The 20822-nt window shown below is 45.6% G+C and overlaps 1 protein-coding gene and 1 long non-coding RNA gene across 2 annotated transcripts in view; both read right to left on the minus strand.

The window, feature by feature from the left end:
- tmod (tropomodulin) overlaps positions 1 to 10056 on the minus strand; it is a 149739-nt gene extending 139683 nt beyond the window's left edge. The window contains exons 1-2 of the mRNA XM_050178223.3: positions 9884 to 10056; positions 1270 to 1370 (exon numbers count right to left, since the gene is read on the minus strand). Coding sequence (XP_050034180.1) covers positions 1270 to 1370; positions 9884 to 9901 — 119 coding nt within the window. The 5' untranslated portion in view covers positions 9902 to 10056. The remainder of the gene's footprint in view (positions 1 to 1269; positions 1371 to 9883) is intronic.
- Positions 10057 to 14270: 4214 nt separating this feature from the next.
- Positions 14271 to 19991, minus strand: LOC126547706 (uncharacterized). The gene is made up of 3 exons (XR_007602759.3): positions 19226 to 19991; positions 18031 to 18132; positions 14271 to 15033 (listed from the first exon to the last, which is right to left on the minus strand). It is a non-coding gene; the product is annotated as an uncharacterized lncRNA (long non-coding RNA).
- Positions 19992 to 20822: the final 831 nt, after the last annotated feature.

The raw sequence follows: 20822 nt of genomic DNA on the forward strand, positions 1-20822 counted from the left end.
TTCCTTTCACGGCTGTGTATTTCGCGCAAGAGCTGCGAGCAGACGACGACGACATGACGAGTCTGTGAAGTGTTCTCTCACTACTTTCTATTGTCCTGTTTTCCGGGCTACTTCCAATGTCCTTATTGTAGTCGCGGTGAAGCACAGCCAAGAGGACAGTGCACCGCACTCAATAGCCATAGAATTCAGCATTGATCGAGAGTGCCAGTACTAAAGAGACAAAGCTACGCGAGAAATATGATTGTCTGAGAAAAAAAAAAGAAACGTTTAAGCTAACGAAATAGTTTTTCGAAAGGTAATCGGACTCTCATTACAGCAATAAATCGGTACATAAAAAAAGAATACCTCATGTTACGGCCCACTTTGAATTGTTCTGTACAGGCAAATAAGAAGATGGAAGTTGTAAACGCAACCAATGCTGTCCAAACAAATAAATTTAAACGTTTCTGGCGGTTTCTAGCACAGTGGTAAAAGGTCGCACAGCGGGCGTCTTTAAACAGGAACAAGAACGATTGCCGAGGCGTTTATCATGGTGACCACCACTGAAGAACATGACGTTTCAATCTGTTTCTTGCGTCCGAAAATCGCACCACAGATGTGATAATCCAGAGGTTACGTTCTGTTTAAGTAGGAGTCGCGCAAGCAGCTGCGTGTGACGGCCCAACGAAACAGTTTGGACGACGGCTGCGCTCTCGTCAACTTCGTCCCCCCCCCCCTCCCCCCTCTTGCCACGGCGTCGCCCATTCCCTAATCGCGGTGACGTTCTCGTGCTTTAGTTACATCATTTCAGAGCGGCTAACTTAAACATCGTGGAGAACGCGAAGTACTTTTCAACAGCATCTCCCAAATAAATAGCGCGCAGCATAGTGAGTGACCTGCTTCCTGAAAACTTGAGAACGACGAAGCCTTTAGCGTTGTCCGCCACCATAACGAGAGCTTGGAGCTAGTATCGTACGTTAAACACCTTTAACAGAGCGTTATGTCGTCATATAGTTGTTTTGGTGACAGAAACCAGTCTTCGAAATGAACTTTTCTGGATGGAGTAACTTAGGCCGCGCGTGCATGCAACTGAAAGAAAAAAAGGCAAACCGTGATGCACACTCATTGAGGATCAGTGTATATGATTACTATAGCATGCACGTACACAAAAACACATGCATCGCGCTTGCAGAACGTGCTTGTCGTCAAGGGACGATGCCGGGGTCAACGGGCGACCATCGATGACCTCGAGCACCCCGCGATTCCTGGAGGCGTCCGCGGGACACTTACTTGTTGTGTGACGAGAACATCCCGCCCCCGGAGCTGAACACTTGTATCCGCCGCCCTATCGTTTTCGAGAACTCGCTCGTTCGCTGCTCGAAGATGCTTCCCTGCGCGGGCGAGGAGAAAAGAATTTGGTTAAATATGCGGATCTTGCAAAGCGGTAGCACTGTAACAAGGATAGCACATATAGGTACAGCCCACTGCAAAATTTTTCGGCCCTTGGAATTCGCGAGAAGTTCTAACTAGCTCGTGGTTTTCCCATTTGTTCTGAAATTCATACAATCGATGCTGTCGGAAAGAAGTACCCACAGCGTTTTCCGGTTTGAGGGAGAATACATTGACTTCAACGACGCATGCTTTTCGTTCCGCTGTCTGTTAGCTCGGAAAAATATTGCGGTTACTGCTCATCGTAAGAATACAAATAGACATCTGTTGCAATAATACTTTCTTGAGGACTAGTTGCTTCATATTTGAATTATAAACATGCACCGCAAGATGCGTAAGAAAAGAAAAAAAGAAAAGAGAACAACACAGAGCGCAGTACTGTTGCTGCGATCTGTTCTGTCCTTTTTTTTTTCTTTTCTTGTGAATCTTGCGCAGCATGCTTATAATGCAAATAGGCAGTCTGCGAACAAAGACAGGGTCGAGCGTTTTCAGTTAAACTTAAAAGAATGCCCAATAGACTAGGCCAAATGTAATTCCTTAGATTCGTTTTAACCAGAGAAAGGACAACATTCGAGAGCAGAGTGGTACGTGGAATAAAGAAACAGCGGTAAATATAGATAGGTAATTATGTAAACTTAAAATTTTACATACTGGAAAGATTTTGCGCCGAAAAACAACACACACAAGAAAGACGATGACACCACGGGCGCTACACCGGGCATCAGACATCGCGTGAAACATTGGAAGCTTTCTACACCAAGAAAGCGGGTCCGAACTGTGTTAGTGATACATCGGTTTTTCTTTGAGCTGATGTTTCTATCACGCCTACTCCGATAAAACCTTGTACTCCATGTTGCCTTGTACGCATGCGCGGTGTTGTGGAGGGCTATATATGTCGAGTGCTTTCACCCTCATTAAACAGTTGAAGTAACGCCCGTGGTGTCGTCGTCTTCCTTGTGTGTGTTGTTTTTTGGCGCAAAATCTTTTCAGTATGCAAGATCACCAACTAGCCCAGCAGTTAACTATTCTTAAAATTTTAGCCCGTAGAAACACAATGTATTTATATCAAACTGGCAATGATTACCTACTGAACCAAGAAAAGTACACCTATGCTTGCTAGAATTAAAGTGCGTGTGAGTATAACGAAAATTGTCGGAAAATAAAAGAGGGTTTTCCGCTCAGGCACACAGATCGCCGATATTCGAAGAGATTGCTGATGATAACCTAGATATGAATTATGGAAATGATATGAAATATCGAATTGCTATATTAGCTTTACGGTAATATTCATATGATTGTGCGTATGTACTCTTTACCGTAACTCGTCGCCACTTACAATGCTTGTTGCTCCACGTTTAAATAGATATGCTTATTCTCATGATCATGGCATATCTGGCTTTTATGTCTTATGACCACACCTCTGCAAACAGTCTTCTGCGCTGTTTAGGAAGAAACTTCTCAATAAATGAGCAGGTAAACAGTTGAGCAGATAATCCCCGAATTATCATGGTCACCCTTCACTTCATGTAATCGAAACAGACGCCGAAAACACCGGTACTTTGTCATTCGAGTAATCTGCCAACGAAAAAAAAAAAAAAAGATTGAAACGAAACTTGAGTCTTTTTCATTAAACGCCGCACATTTTGAAAAATGAAAACAGGAAATAGTGATCTCTACCCAGATAACTTGTATTCTGGAGGTTTTCCAAGGCGCCTAAGTAGACAACGTACGGCATCTATTAAGCAACAGTCGATTTAAAGTGCAAGGTACGACTTAGTCGGCTGCTTGTCATGGACTGTATGAAGTACAGAATGAAGAAATTAAATTTTCAAGGGGTCCATGCCGAAAGACGCGGAACGAGGAAACCACAAGAAAGCTATATTGGTCTGCAGGTCGAGCGTGCTCGACGTACAGTGGAAAGACACTCAAGAAAGCGTGCACAAGGCCGTGTGGGGGTTTCCTCGAGTGCGCTCACGGAACGCGTGTTTGTTGCGTGCATGCGGCAGCAGCATGTAATACATCGTAAGTGTTTTGACCTGGCGAGTGGGTCGCGAAAGCTTGTTTTTTTTTTCCTGCCCAGCTAATTCTCTTTGGAGCACCGTCAAGCAATGCACCACCTACAGACGCAAACGGCTGAAACAACTAAATTCACAGGCTGAGACCTTGCGGACCGTTCAAGCTGCAGTGTTTACAAGAGCCCTACTGAAAGTAGTGCCCAGCACTTCAGGCTTATTAGTTTTGTAATGTTGAAAACGATGGTCTTCTCTAGGTGGCGTTACTTCTTTCACAGTTCCCATTTTATTCGCACCAGATTTTCTTAGCATCTTCGAAAGTTCGACATTCTGGCCCTGTAGAGCTGTATCCTATGCTACCCAAAGCAATTTCGCCACGAGTCACAACACACACACTCACTACGTGGTCTTGGGAGGCGAGACTCTCCGAACTGGACCTGGGAAGCCAACTGGCGACCCTCGACCAGGCCCGGCGAGCCGCGATCGCCAGTGGAGCCCTGTCAGAGGGAACCACCCAGGAATAAACCGCGCAACGGTTTCTGCAATAATAAAGTTTCTCCTCCTCCTCCTCCCAAAGTACGCGTTGCCATTGAGAAGCCAAAGACAACAAGGGAAACATAGGGGAAATTACTTGTGCTTAATAATTGAATTAAAGAAGTGATAAATTATTGGCAATGAAAGTGGATCAAAAAACTACTTGCCGCAGGTGGGGAAAGATCTCACATATTTGCATTACGCGTAATGCGAAGATGTGGGATCGTTCCCACGTCTCACGCTTTCGTTGAGTCGCTTGCGCCACCCTCTGATGTTTCACAGCACTGACTTCCCGTCTTGTCTCGCCTAAATCTAGAGATATCGGCACACGACGGTATAGGCTTAGGGCCCCAGGGAGGGCGCGGGGAGGCTCGCCATGCACGACGTTGCACGAGATGGTACACGCGTCCACTAACGTTGCAGCCACGTGTTCGTTGTTGCAGTATCTGCGTGAAACGGGCCTCGATGCTTACTTGTAATTTCATCCTCACATTATGCCGCGTGGCAACTCGGGTAACAGTACGATCATTTCGTTTATCGCAATGCTCGCCTAACGCTGCACACTAATCCTTCAAACAGTGTTCCGTTTAATTGGCTACAAATGGTCAAAAATGTTCTTTGATTGGTATCAAGGTAGAACAAAGGATAGGTCGTTGACGGTTCAGTGAGGAAGTAAAAAACGTGCTCGGATTATGCCTATTTACATTACATGCTATTTACTGCCCTTTATTTTCCTCGTGATTTGTTATGCCTTGAATTGCAGTACACGCACATAAATAAAAAATAAATATTTTTTTTTTGTGTCCTAGCCTATTCCCTGGCGAACGGAGTGAGGCTAAATTTTGTTACGCACCAGGACAATAAATTCAGCAGAGCAGACCAACGAAGCTTCCGCGGTGTCCTAAAATAGTAAACACCATTGGCGACTATAGGCCGTCACGATGTCTATCGACCAAGCACATTTCCTGTGTTCCACAAGAACGACGACCGCTCTGCAGTGCGCGCCCGTCCACCCAATATTAAGCATCACCTGCCAATCTTATGGCACCGAGTTGCAGGAAAATGCGTACTACTCTACGCACCATAATGCGAATTGTGAATGACTGCGGTTGGAATTTCTTTTCTGTAGGGAAATTTAACAGCATGCTTACGAAACAAATCACTACGCATGGCTGTTCGGTTTCTATAGCACCATTGTGCAGAGATTACGCCACTTGTGTGACGCCCATAGCACAGAGTTACTGCATGAAAAATCATGCTGTCTACCACCAGGCGCTAAATGTTGTCTCAAGACCGGCGTACAAAAATCACTGCCAATTACACTCGGAGCGTCTCTCGTATGTACAAATTTAGGGAGAGGTGGTTCAAAGCAAAAGAGATTTTGAAACTCGAGCATCTATTCTGTATAGCTACGGATAGTAGCACTGTCAAAGCGGTCGAATGGATAGCGCTTGCGAACTACATGAAAGATCAAAGGCACGACTATAGCGCTTACAATTGGTTGAACTTTGATGCAGAGAAAGAGGGAGATAGGGAGAGACGACATGTGTTTGCAGCAGCCGCGCGTTCAGACTGGTACATGGGCTTTGTGCATTATATGTACAAAGAGCCCGCATCGGTTACCGAGAAACACTATAAAGGCGATGTTTAGTTTGTTTTATTTGCCTTCCGGGTAACTCGGTTGCCAAAGAGTGTGTAGTTGTACAAGTTATTTGGGCAGACCAACCATCCCGACCCACTCTGCCACGCGTAAGCCTTATGCAGAAGTGGGGGAGAAAACGTGAAGGTAACGTGAGTTTCAATAGTACTTACTAAGGTTGCGACGGTATATATCCAGGTTTACATTATAGGACTGTCCCCGATGCCGAAGGAGTGAGAGGTAGCTAGCGCTAATAGGGAGTGAACGTTCGCGAACACTATGTAGTGGTGAGCAAGTAGCCGTTACGGTATTGACGTTTGAGTCACGATATTTGTTAAATACCCGAAAAGAATCTTGGGAGTAGATAATTATTTGATACAGAATATATTATTGGTATTTTCAAATTTGAAATCACAGATAGCCACGCAACGCACAATTCCTCCATGTTTTCTAATGTCGCGAATTCGAAGTCTTGGCCCCGGCCACTCATCTCCGCGTTTCCTGCCCGAAGCACTTGCATAACCATTAAAATTATGTTCCCTTCACTCAAGATAAGCAACCTTGTGGTCACTCGCGTGAGAAATTGCAGAAAAACAATGAATCTCAGTTTCTTGCACGTAACTTTGAGCATCGAATATTTGGCTGCGCTTACGTATACAGCTAGGGTGTTTCAGCGAACACTTTCGAAAATCTTTAAAGGTTGCCTTTGGCAGATAAAACAATTGTAGTTCATGAGCTGGTCTACTCGAAGCGGCGGACAATACTTGCAAAAACAATTGAGATGCAAAATCGACTAATTAATAAAAACCAGCTAATTAAGTTTTTAACTAATTACATTATGGCCCATATTGGAATTGACAAATTAGAGCCGTGGAGTTCGCAAGGCGGATCCACTTGAAATGAATTTTCAAGATAACTCCAGTTTCGAGTTATAAATTCCCGATCTTTGCGGAAAAATGCATTGGCGTTCCAGTTAATTTGATAAAAAAAAAAACGTCGTTTCATGCATTGAAGCACACAAGTAACTGGAACACCAATGCATTTCCCTGCAAAGTTCGGGAATTCATATCTCGAAACTGGTGTCGTCCTGAGAATTCGTTGCAAGTGCATCCGCCTTGCGAAGCCCACTGCTAGAATTTGTAAATTGCAATATGGGTCATTAGATAATTAGCTAAAAAGTTAATTTGTGAATTCTTGTTAATTAGTCAATTTTTCATTTCAATTTTTTGTGCAAGTGTCCGCCGTTTCGAGTAGACCGGCTGATAAACTATAATTGAGCTATCCCTGCCACAGGCAACCTTTAAAAAATTTGAAAGTGTTCGCTGAAACACCCTGTATGTCAAACTTTCATGTTTGTTTCTTCGCTGTAATGCCGAGATTTAAGCTACCTGTTGAATAGCGGAAGTTCTTCTCTGTGTGGTTTTACTCAGAGTTTATTGCGCTCACAGTCACTTGCTTGTGCAAGCGCTGGGACACTGTATCATTAAGCCAGCCACCCCTGCTGTGGTTCATGCATCCACAAAATCATATTTTTAGCTGGCTGCAGGTGTCTCTACGCAGTATGTTTTTTACACGCCTGATCTCCTTTTGTTTAGCCTTCATTACACCAAAAACAAACAAGCAAAAGCAAGCGAATGTTAGATCCTGAAGTGACACAGTTTACCAATTTCTTCTGATGATTCATAGAAGTTCCGCTAGTCAAGAACGCTTTAGTTGGCAGTGAGCCTGCTTACAGGTAATTTATAGATTTGGTAATTAAGTACACGACGTTTCATTGCATTGCGGCCAGACTAGCAGTGTCGCGTGAATTTGATGTTTCATACGAGGGCGAATCAGAAAGTCCTTGCCCCTATATTTTGTTAGCCAAAATAAAGTACATGTACATACGGGTAGTTACAAATATACGTACTATTCTGCGCACATTACACTAATTTTCCACATAGTCCCCACACCGGTTCAAACATTTGTCCCATCACAGCACTAAATTTGAGATGCCCCTGTGCCATGTTTTCGTCAGTCAGCGACGTACATGGCCTCTCTTAACGCTCATTGTCATGCAAACTTCTTCACGGCCTTTTGCGAACTCACAACACCACCACCTCACACTTCTCAAAGCGAGACATCTTTTCCCATACGTGGGCTGCATTTCCCTATGGATATCGATGGGCATTCGTTCATTGCTCCATATAAAACGAATCACGCTCCGTTGCTCGTACGCCGTGAAGCACAACCACCATCTTCAACAACCGACAGCAGCGCCGTGCCGGTCCAAGAAAGGTCCGCCGCTGGGAATGACTATGCTGACTACGTATTTACAGGGTATGTTCGAAAAGTACCGTCAATGAGTCGATTAAAAAAATTATTGGTCAGATCGGCACAACGCATTAAAGTGTTTCCAAATAGGTTCCTCCTGCGTCGATACATCGCTTCCAGCGAGATTTCCAGGCATCGAAGGCGTCACGATAGGCCTCCTACGGAATGTCCTTTAAAGTCTTGGAGCAAACCACTTTGACTTTGTCAACTGTTCCAAAATGATGCCTTCTCATGGGAGTTTTCAAGCACGGGAACAAAAATAAGTCTGGGAGAGCCACGTCAGGGTAGCAGGGTGGCTGGGGAACCGTTGACACTTTTTACTTGACCAAGAAGCGGGTCACGAGTAAGTCGATGTGGGCTGGCACTTTGTCATGGTGTAGTTTTTAATCGCCCTGCATGTCAGGCCGGGCGCGATGCACTCTTAGTTTGAGTCTCTTAATCACTTCCACGTAGAATTACGCGTTTGCTGTTGTACCATGTGCTACAAACTCATGGTGGACGAGCCCTTTGATGTCTAAGAAGACAATGAGCATGGTCTTGACTTTTGACTTGCTCATTCTGGCCTTCTTATGGCGAAGGGACGCCGAGCTGTGCCACTCGGCAATTTGCTTTTTGTTTCGGGTCGTATTCAAACACGCAAGACTCGTCAGCTGTGATGATGTTGTCTAAAAAATGGGGGGTCACTTTCACACATGTCCCAATGTTCCTGGCATGTTTCAAGACGGTGCGATTTGTGTCATCCGTTAACACTTTGGGCACAATCTTCGCACACACTTTTGATACCTGCAAATTCGTCGAAATCTCGCGAACGGTACTTTTTGGAATGTTTCCTTTCTGTGCGACAAAAAGGACACTCAAATGACGGTCCGAGTCCGAAAGATCGCTCACACGCATCACATTTTTGTCGGTGACGGTCGGTGATGGTCGCCCAGCGTGGGATTCATTACTGACCTCTTCACGACCTTCTAAAAAGGCCTCGTGCTACCGGCAGACTTGACTTCCCGACAAACAATTATCAACAAATGCCGTCTTTATCATAGGAAAATTTTCCACAGAGGACTCACCGAGTTTTACACAAAACTAGATGGCAATTCTTTGTTCCAACGAGCGCTGCATTACGACTTGCATGGGAAATGAAAACGAGCTTCACGGAATAGCTTGTCTTTTCTCTCCAGAGTGTCGCGGACGACTGAGCGACCACCCGTGTATAGTCTAACTTCCCCCTTCACCAATCCCAAGTGGTCCTGTGTAAAGAGACGTATAGTCGCTTCACAATATAATCACTGACATTCCTTTTCGGACAAACCCTATACAGCTGTTCTTTTGGCAAAAAAAAAAAAAAGGAGAAGTGGGGAGGAGGCGGGGGTAAAGACTGTCTGATTTGCGCTCGTACTGTTTGCATATGCTTCAGCAGCAGTGTGGACCTCATGCTTGGTCATTACATGGTAAACAATTTACAGATGGGTTAGCCACAATTTCGCTGCAAATTGAAATTGTACTGAACGTAGAACTGAAATACTTCGCAATAGTACATGTGGTCTTATATGGTTGCTAAACTAAGTCTTATATGGTTTATAATCTAAAAGAATAAACCGCAACATCAAGTAATAAAGACAGTCGAATTGTCCATGTGGTCTTGTGCAGTTCGAAACAAAAAAAGCCACAGCACCAAGTAACGAAGACAATGAGATGACCGCCGGGACTCTAATGCTTGCGATGGTCACTGTGAGCCTGATGCAAACAAACTGAGGGTTCTCGAGTGACCCAACAGGTATTTCACAAAACGACTGCCAGGAATGCCAGCGCCCTGTATTGAGTGACAATGAATAGGAAACGAATAAGTCTAAATGATCTCCTACCGCACTTTTTTAGGCTTTCTTACTGGCACAAACGCTAAGTGAAACAGAAAAAAAAGGAAGAAAATTGCCCCCATGCTGAAATACAAAATCAAACCGACCTGCATTAGGACATCCATTGCTGGCAGTCAGGAGCTGGAGGTATAAAAAAAGGCTCGAAGAGGAGTGGAGGGGAGACGCCCCTTTGCACGCAAGGCCGCTTCGGCGTCTCCGGTGGCCCGCCGTAAACAAAACCACTTCCTCCAGGCAGGAGCACTGACCACAACACACCGGCGAGCAAAACAGAACCGCTCTTTATCTTCCTTTTTCTCGTTCCGGTAGCTCCTATGCAGGCGCACCTACTCCGATGATCCTAAAGGATGTTTTCTCGCGCTCCTGCGCTCGTTCACGGGTCTCCCAGGCGGATGCTGGTGGCTGCGGCTGCTGTCGAATGCATCTGCAGGGTTTGTTGAAGCTGTATCACTACCGCGCCGAGGCGGTTGTCGCCGCTGGTCGAAGAACAGCTGAAGAGATGATAATGAGGTGGAGAAGGAGGAGGAGTTCCAGGAGAGTCACGTTGTTTTGGAAAGAAAAAGAACGGCGCCCTTTTTTTTCTCGGCCGCGCGCTCCTCTCGGAAGATGAGGAAGCCCTTATGCCAGAGAGGAGAGGAAGAAAGAGAGGGTAAGAAATAAGCAAGAGAGGGGGAGGCAGACATGTAAGGGTGGGCGAGCTTGGCTCGCTCGCCCCAGTGGCAAAGTGGGGGGTGGAGGGGGTCGAGGAGAAGGAACAAACATGGCGGCGGCAATACAGCAGTGTGACGGCAGGCTCTGTTGGTGGAGGCGGTAGCTGCTAGGTTCAGATATGACTCCAGGCGCGGAACTCTTACATTTTCTTTTTCTTTGAGTTTCTCTTTGCTTTGCGGGAATCCTCCTCTTTTTTAGTCTTCGACTTCGAGACTCCCCCGAGCCGGGGTTGAACCTGGACGCTCTCCAGGGTTGCTTTAAAAAGCGACCGCCCCCGAGAAACTCGCGTTCGGCTCATTCCTGTGAGGATGGCGAGGGAGGGAAAGACACGGGCACACCGACGATGCCAGATACCCGGCCTGCTCGCACAGGGAAAAGTTTAGACGGAGACGTAACAGTCTGAAAGTACTGAAGGATGCCGCCGCGGGGATGCGGGGAAAAACATTTACCTCTTTCTCGGTCGACGCTTAGCTTGGAGCGCCTCGCGAAGCTGGAACGGCAGGGCCGTCTCAATGAGCGGAGGCGATGCATGTGCTGGCCATGTTGCCGGTGATCGCGGCACAAGCAAATATCTCGTTACAGACAGGCGACCCTCAACGTTTAGCAAACGCGGACTCGTTGCGTCTTGCACAGTTTATAAAGACACGTTGTTTGTAAACCTCGTTTACCTGTTTGTGTAAAAGGGACGGAAAGCGCGTAATGCTCGGGCCGTAACGTATGGCAAGGTGCTTTATTTCAATCTGAGGGACTTGTTCTTTAACTGCTCGTCGCCTGAAGTCTAAAGAAAACGACAAAACTGTGGCATGACGAGAACAAGCCTGCTGATGTAAGGTTGTAGTGAAGAGCGTCAAAGTTTTTCACTTCCAATTCAGTACCAGCTCGACTTTCTTCCTTTCTCTTCGACCTCGGTGCAACTGGGGAGCAATGCTTCACACAGATAAGGTCGTTTTATATGCGCAGCCAGTCATCGCCTCCCTCGTTTTATAGATGGTACATCTCTGAAATGGTCTTCATGTCCTGTGAACACTGTCGCGGACAATTAAGTGTGCTGCATCTCAATGCGGCCAAGAGAATTAATTAGACGTTCGCTAAGAGGCAACCCCACCCATCTATCAGCGCCTATCCAGAAGTCAAAGCAACGTTTTCGCCGACTGTTGACGAGTCAGCAAAAGACCCCTCCCCCGGGACCTGGTAACCTGAACTAACTGATCAAATGGGTCAACATCGAATGCTACCGTGGGAACAGCTTCGAACTCGGATTCCCATGTTGCAAAATATACTGCGGTGAAAGTACAACATTGGAGACGGGATTCGGCGGAATGGCGCCATATCATGGGCGGGATATTGCGACCGATTCAACGATTGTGATTGGCCGCCATACAGCCCTCATATTCCCTAGTCTAGTGACCTTGGGATGACGGCGGTATTAGAAGCGAAGACTTTTGGTGCAGTGGGAGGTGCTGACGTGTCCTGATGTGAACTCAGACGTTCACTACGCTCCTACATGAAAGGGGTTTCCGTATCTGGAGTCAGTGTAAATAATGTAAAATAAACCCATTTTCTGTCATTTCTACGACTGGACGCACTTGTCAGTGAGCCTGGTGGATTCCGGACCCAAACGCCACCTCGAGCCGCAACAAGTGTCTGCGAAGCGCGACTTGATGAAAGAGCGCCAGATGCAGCAGCTATCCAGCGGACTAGATCATTAGGTTTCTAGAACCACACAATTTTGTCCTGTCAGAGGAAGGAAATAGTGTAGGTTGTTGTTCCTCAAGGTATCGTCATTATATTCGCCATCCATCATACTTCGAAATCCCAACCACGCAGCTTGGTAGATTCGCTCGCGAGCATGCACGAGCTAGGAAAATGCTGTCTTGCTCTCGGCCGGGCTGGACACCACAAGCAACCACCCTTATCACACTTGGGGCTTCTCGAATAAACGTATCGGGCCAATGACGGCCACGTCGGCCTCCGTCACATCGGCCGCTGTCACGTCATCTTTACAATAAAGAAAATTTTTAAAAACGTTGGTGGCAACGGGAAGCTGTAGTTGAAACTACTCCACAGCGCCCTTGTACCATACCGATTACCAAATAACAGTGGCTCACTTGTCATTTTAAAAGCTGTTCATTAGGCGCAAGCAGGCTTGCAAAAGCTGTTCGAGATAAATACGAACATGAACCTCGCCGTATTTGTCAACTTGAGAAGCTTAATTGCGTAGTACTTTGCCATCCACGTCGGCTTGGGAGACACATGCATGCGTTGTTACCCGTGCAAGAAGGTCGAGCGCCACGCAAATATAGAACGAAAGCATGAAAACAGAGGCAACAATCCATTTCTGCGGCAGTAATCTAAATATATACCGCGTGGTCTTTCGTCAAAGCGGAGCGGGTGCGAGTAACCGTGACAAGGTTATCTGAAAGGAAGGCGAGAGAAGGATGCCAGCTGCAAGGCCAGGGGGAAACCGCCCAGCTATTTCGAAAGGAAAACAACAAGCGTCGCTTCGGTATTCCTCAAAAGCAATAGGCCGAAGCCTAGACAACGTCTCTCGACCACCGGTGGTGGCAACTCTTGTTTCTGGTCCCCTTTTCTGTGTGTTTGTTTCTTTCAGGAGACAGGGACGCCGTTGTCACCACGCTGATGCTCCCCAGTCTCCTCACCTGCCTTCTGGGGGCCTTGCGGTAGATGGAACAAGGCCAAGGTCTTTGAGCCCGCGTCGGTAGCGCGAACTTAGACGCAGCGCAGTCAAAGCTGCCCTGTCAGGAGGTGAGGTGTCGTTCCAACCACGCATAACTACGCCCAGATTATCTGCGCAAGGCTACTTCATCTGCACTTGCATTGCTTATCGGTCTGTTATCAGGCATAGTCTTGAAGCGTCGCACGTGAAATACAATCCAACCTACAAGTGATGCTGTTGTAGCTCGGTGCGGCGACGGGACTAATTTCAGCGAGTCGTCCCATGCACTCAGCAGCGCCAGTGTTGCGTGAGACTAGGCGCGCGCAAGTGCTTCATAAATACGCGCCGGTGAGTGAAAAAAAAGCGGGGATGCGAGGAAACCGCGCCGATGGCTCCTGTTCTTTACGACCTTAGCTGAGACCCTTCCTGGCGACGAGCTGGCTTGTCCCACCGTCGCGAACTTGCTCTGCTAACTTCCGCTTGCATCAGCGCCGGGAATTTCCGAAGAGGAGACGGATCAGGGTTTCATGAAAAAGAAAAGCGGCCATACAAACACCAATAGAGAGAGAGAGAGAGAGAGAGAGAGGAGAAACGAAGGACAGTGCGACAAACTCCGAGCTTTCGGGCACGGTCACTGCTCGTAGGTTTCTCTTCGAGTGATTCGCGATCAGAGATTCCCCATAAGTGAACCGAACGCCATCGCCTAATAACATATATATTGATGAAAAGACAGAGAGGTCGGCCGGAGCTAGTGTTCTCTAGCATGCTGCTCTGCACAAGGGTAAGGGGAGAAGGGTACTCAAAGACGAGTTGATGGCCACAGATTAGGAGTGTGCTGACATGCACGATGAATTCTGGAAGATTGCAAGGACGCACGTCGATATCGTATAAATGTTCTAGAACATTTCTAAATGAAAACTGTTGCATATCTGGACTCTTGACGTAACAGTACGTACGGTGCCGACCTGAGACAGGCGTTGCTGTGCCATCTGTTCGACATCCCAATTGTGTTCCAAGGATCTCAAGCGCTGTACAACGTTCTGTAGGAGACATCAGCAAATGAAGTAAGAAAGAAACGGCGTCCCTTATGAAAATGGTTATGTCCTTTATGTTTACTGTATGTTTCCTTGAGGTCACATGAGGAAATGTCCTTTATGTTTCCTCCATGTTGAAATTTGGCCACTGCTTTTATGTTTCCTTCATGTGTCCTCCCTTTATGTATCCCTTATGTTAACGTACTATATGTTTCCTCCATGTTGAAATTTGGCCACTGCTTTTATGTTTCCTTTATGTGTCTTTCCTTTGTGTATCCTTTATGTTACCGTCCTTTATGTTTCCTCCATGTTGAAATTTGGCCACTGCTTTTATGTTTCCTTCGTGTGTTCCACCTTTATGCATCCTTTATGTGGCCCCAGTGATTAAATCCTGTATTTTATGTAGACATGCACAGATGAAGATTGCAAGGTTACTGTTCCCTACAAGATGCAGCATACAGATTAGAACACTGCTATGGCACAGAAAGTCATGCTAGCTTGTTCTAAAATTACAAACTAATTAGACTTCATAGAATATTTCAGTATAACACTTGGAATACTATTGTACGTTCCTCACCGCAGTGCTGCTGCTGTTCTAGTTATGTCTTTCTTACTAATATAAAATGTAATGTTTGGATGGAAAGATCACGCTGTATTGGTGTTTGTACTTTTAAAAGAAAGTTTTCACTGTACTTTGTAAAGGTTTGTCTGAAATTACGAGTATTTTATTGGATTATCTGTATGTTACTTCAATTTGCCACGTCTGCTCACAGCAGACCTCTGCAATGCGGTGCTTGGATGAGAGCTCACAGGGCACCTGAAAAACAAAACAAAAGTAAATCTTTTTCACTTATTCAAAAATATTCATATAAGCAAGAACAGCTTGGCCTGTATGCACACAGCTAAGAAACTTGCAGCAGTCAGAAATAGCACATATAAAGATCAGGGCAACGAGCAAGCTTTTAACTAATTGTTATTTGAGCACTGTTATCTGCCATTCCACTCAGGTATAAAACTGCTCACAAATTATTTTAAACATTATTGCAGCAGCTGCTAAGTATTACATGAACTTTAGGACTAGGCAACTGGCCAATAAACCTTTGTGTGCTACCTCAAGCATCGAGGTTCCCAAAGTTGAGGCCCTCCCTATGCCGTGAGCAAGAACTTGCCAATATTTACCAGGAAAGCTTGCTAATATCACAGGCCTCCCATCGAGCAACACTACTGTCTATGCCATAAGGTGCTGTGGTTAAAAGTTAGTTCCGCACACATTCTAATGCCAAATTGAAAGGCATTACAATATCCTGTGCATTTTTCGCATTTTCACAGTTATTGTAGCTCTTACCCATCTTTATTGTCAGGTACAGGCTGCAGGTGTGCATTCTACAGAACGTTTAGCACAACACTTTACTGACTTCAGCATGCCACAGAAGGTGGAGGGCAAACATGCTGTGTATGTGTACCTACAGCAAACTGAATGGTAGCAGCATCTGCTTCACAAGCACGAAAAGGTGTTATTCGCGTGGCGAGTTGTTTAGGCTTTATCAAAATTGGACACACTATCAATAAACTTCATGTGAATACATTATTGCAATCTTATGCTTTCTGAACAGAAAAATGATGAATTAACTGGTGTTTAATCTAAGACGAACTGCATTATACTTCATCACGTGCTCGTCATAGAGCAAAATGTTGGAGGCGATCGACATTTGTATTAAGCAATACCTTCCATCAATGCTGTATCCTTTAAGAGTTTTCAGTTGCGTTGATATCCTGCAACTGCATGCTGCTATTAGATTCAGCGGTGGTGTTTAACAGGCGGGCGATATGCTGGCACGCAAGGGAGGCGGGCTAGCTTAGTATGTAATCAATGCTTTGCAAACTTCCACTACCAGCGAATAGCATACTCTACTATCTGCATTGCAAGTGCAGGAACTGGAAGCCTAGATGTCATTGTTGCTACCTTAATCTGATAACACCACAGCGGTGCAAGCGAAAAGCGTTACCATGCCATGCCATCATTGGTGTGCTTTCCCTAGTGTGCTACATAGCGCCAGCCCACATGCCTCAGCATGCCTGACAATATTATTGTGTATATCTTGTGTTGCTAATAAGCACAATGGCATGATTGCCTAGCCCAGTATACAGCTTTGTATCCATAAGAATCCGGCCAACAGCTCAACAAATCAGACAGCAGTCCAAGACAAACTAAGATACAGGATGCCAGCCAAACCATCGCATTGTGCAGTGCAGAACATGCCATGAGCTCTCATTTCATCTCTAACCCACCACAATCAAAACCAGTACAAGTTGACACCCAAACTGCCAAGTCACACATACAACAATCATCAAAAGAAACAACCACTGTGTCCATGCTTTCAGCTGAGGCTGGGAGATCTAGTTGGCCTTGAAGCCGCCACCATTACAGCAACAGTCAAGAATCCATTGGAATTAACCAGACATAGTAAGACCGATTGGAGCGCTTATATTAAACAGACAAAAGTCTGTCACTACAAGAATAGTGGTTAAAAAGCAAGATGTTTGTTGCACACACAATTGTGTTGAAAAGCTAGGGCTTGAAAGCCAGAAATTTAGTTATGTATGGATCTTGCGACGTAGCGCATTGTTATACAACTTTTGTGTGACAGCATTACTTAGGAGACTTTCTGCCTAAACCATGTCTTTAGGTGGTTAAAACCTTTTCGTACAATCACCGCGAGCGCATTATTCACAGTAGAAAATATCAATTCAGTGAGAGTGCAACAAATAATTACACTATGTCAAAAAGTGGCTGTTTCAAAATTGCACCAAGTGCAGTGTAGCTCGAGCGTGAAGCAAGCCTCGATGTAACATAACGAAAATCTAAGGTGGTGAGCGTATGGTACCACAAACCACAGATGAATGCATAAGTTATAGGCAGTACTCCGCATTGTTTGCATGTCATTGGAAGCTTGTGTATTAGGCAGATAAGTAATAAAGATGAGAAGGTAAAAAAAGGTTCTCCACATTTGAGATAGATGATGGCATAGGACCAGCTCTGTCTTATCAAATGAACAAGTGCAGCGAAACGGAGAAAAAAATGCAATGCAACAGAGAATGCTCCGCTTTCAGCTGTGCTACCATGTGGGCTTGCAACTACTTTACTGGGCTGACTTTTATGATTCAGCAGCATTCTATACCACATTATCAACGAGTGAAATTTCTGTTACATATAAAAGAGACTGGCTTCCACCCTGAAGCCGACGAGCTCTTGAGACACACATTGAACTTGCCACATTAAAAGGTTAATGGCTTGTTGTTTGCTTGAAAAATTGAGCACTCATACTGTGACTAGGAATTTGGCAGCTACCTAATAGAGCAGCAAACTTTATTGTCTTGATGAGGGTATTTTTAGGAGATGAATTATGGTATGCAATGCATATTTGTGACCGAGAAAAGGGAAGAATTTAGGTGTGCAGGTACTAGTGCGAGTAGTGACTACATAATAATTCAGGTAACCACAGCCTTCTGTTTCTCTCGGGTGGCTCATAGACACTCTCATGCTCCTCAATGATGTTTCTAAAAAAGCAACCTGGCTCGAATAATATATAGTCTGTCTAGAGAATATATTGCATAGTCACTCCAGCTTTGTTTATATTTGTCTCAGAAGGACCAAATTTAGTTACAGTGCGTCAACTGAGGGCTCCCCGGATAAATAAAAGATACTGTGCAAGTGATCTGCTACTAGAAATCCTGGAAATGGCACACACAAAAAATGATTCCATATTGCACAAGCATATCCTACAACTAAGTGCAGCGACAGTTTTTTACGCACCTTGTAAAAGCATGCAGGTCAAGTGCATCGTTGTGCGATCCAATATGTAGCAGTGCAGCAGGTTCCTACAGGTCGTAGGCTTGACTCCAGAATCCGCATAACCTTCAACAGTAAGAAAGGTTTAATTTATTGTGATGTGAAGCTTCAAACGTGTGATTTACAGTGTCATGTGGCATTGAAAGAAAGAGACTCACACATAAATCTGTGCGTTTTACAGATGTCTCGTAGTTATATCTCATGTGCTTACATTGTTATATTGTAAAATTCAGGCGGGAATAAAACCAGCAGCTAACACCAGACTACCTGGGAAATTATCACCAAAACCTAAATACGTAGTGAATCAAAAGAATCGATTATGAACGGTCTAAAACCTAGGCCGCGATTTTGTAGCGATGCCTTTTCCGATGCTACTCCTTTTCTTCAGTGGTCGGACTGACATTCCGCCATCGTTATTGACTAGTACAGCGAGCCGTGGACGGTGGGTTACAAGAGAGGCAAACATCGAGCGGAAAGCATCGCAACAAAATCGCAGCCCTTATTTACGCAGTGCTACAACCCACATATTATGACAACAATCGCAGGAGCTGACATCATGTTCTTCAGATGAAAATATTAATGAAAAGGAGCGCCTTATTGACATGCATCGATTAAAAAGAAATTTCGCTGTTGTAATATCGGTCTATATTTGCCGTGCAACATAGAAGAGAAATACGCGAACGCGACGAAGAACAGAAACAATGCAGACAGGTTCTCGCGAAGCTGGGCTTCAAACTGAACTGTATCAACAAAATAATCTTCACACATGCAAATATCTGCTCCACTGTCAAAACACCGCAGTCGCGTTCCAACTCGCGATGCCCACGACACAACTACATGCATTACACACGTAATTTGCAGAAAATATATCCACGGAAGAATTTCTTGCCGGGAAACTACCGAGGAAACGGGAACTTTCATCGTTTACGTAAATATTTGCCTATTAAGTCTCAACAATCAGCGGTGGTAGCACATCACTGCAGAAAGCAAGCGGCAAGAAATAATAATTTTCACGGAAACTCCCATCGTGAAACGGTTTGCTAAATGGGCACAACAACATGGGCAACATACTCTCCGAAAGTGCTCTGTTGTCGTTGCACAAAGTTTACTACATGAACCATAAGCTGCGAGAATGCGCGCAAGCGTCAGACCTGCTTACCTTCAAGATGTGAACAGCAAGCGCTCCTTCGTCTCGCAGGCACCACGCGACGACGCTCTTTCCAGCACGAACACTGTCGAATTGCCGATGAACACCACCGCACAAAAGCACAACTTTCAACAAACTCTTCCACGCACTATAATTCGAAGCCACAGTGCCAGGCATTTCACGAGCGAACGCGGACAGGCGAGAACAAAGGCAGCTCGGACGGGCGCTGTAGTACACGTAAGACACCGGTGTATCACAGGAAACATAAGGCGAACTAATGGCGTTACACGAGTCCAGAGGTTTCCTGATGGTTAATGCACACGATACGGATCACAGTTTGTTTAGGCACTTCCAAAATATGATTCAATTACCGTGTAACTGCAACGAGCATTCTCACCGCTCACACAAACGCAACGTGGCCCAGCTCAATATATCATCCAGTAATTTTACCGGGCATAACCGTCACTAGGGTGCCTACGCGCGCACCCGCTCTCCGTTTAGGGTGAGGACAACCACGTTGTCTGCTAGCGCGGCCGCCATTTTATTGTGCGCCCGCGGAGAGCGGGCGCACATCGAGGCAACCGAGGCAACCTAACCTTCACACTGCCGCAGTGCTGCACTGCGGCTAACAAGTCAATTTAGCCTCCGAGATCTACATTTGCTTTCAGGGCATGCAGTTTGCAAAAGCACGGCCTTCAAGATTTTATTTTCTTACTCAGGGAAAGTCGTAGCTGGATGGAAGGCTGCTATTTAAACACAACTTATCGATGTTTGAAGTGCCGTGGTGTGCTGCCTTGTTTTTTAAAAGCATATACAGAAATATCAGACAAACTATGTGCGAACTTTTGCCGGCGAACACGAGGGAATCAGCGCGCAGCATGTGCAGCTCCGTCTTCTTGGGATGGCGGACGGTGTACGGGAAGCCGCGATAGCTGCGAGACCCACCGATCAGAAATTCCGAATCACACATATACACGCTTCTTATGGCGCCCAGTGGCGTGTTTTTGAGAATGTGAGGCCTTATCTTGAATAGCTGGAACCACATTTCCTCGTAGCGTAAGGAATAAAGGCGAAAAAACGTGGCGATGGCTGGCTTACAGCGGCAGCGGAACTTCGCCCAAAGTGAAACAGGCGTACTGCTTGCACGCTCGCGTAATGAAACAAATACGGCCATACTCCGCATACAACTTTCATACTCAGCCAACTGACAATTATAAATTATTCAGTTGTACGCCCAAGCAAGCATTTACGGGATCCGCGCTGCCCTACTTCTACCCCCTGCTAATTAAAACAAAGCAATGACTCGTACTTGTGGTCAGCGCGAAAGCGACAAGGACAAAAGGAAGAAACACAGCAACACGGCGTTGCTTCTTCGGAGTGATTGTTCCTTGTTTCCGCGTTCTTATTGCGCTGTTGCTAAAAGCACGATGAATCGTAACGAACTCGCCCACTTTCCTATCTTTCTACAGCAAGCGCACGCAGTTTTGAAAAGAAAGGCACTTATAGCATTGACCGCAGGTTCTGCATTGGTTAGTGAGCGAACTTTTGTGTATAATTTGCGTGAGTAGTAGAGAAAACGTATCATGACAAGGCCGACGGCTGAAAAAAG

Source organism: Dermacentor andersoni, chromosome 5 (assembly GCF_023375885.2).
Source record: "Dermacentor andersoni chromosome 5, qqDerAnde1_hic_scaffold, whole genome shotgun sequence".
Lineage (NCBI taxonomy): Eukaryota > Metazoa > Arthropoda > Arachnida > Ixodida > Ixodidae > Dermacentor > Dermacentor andersoni.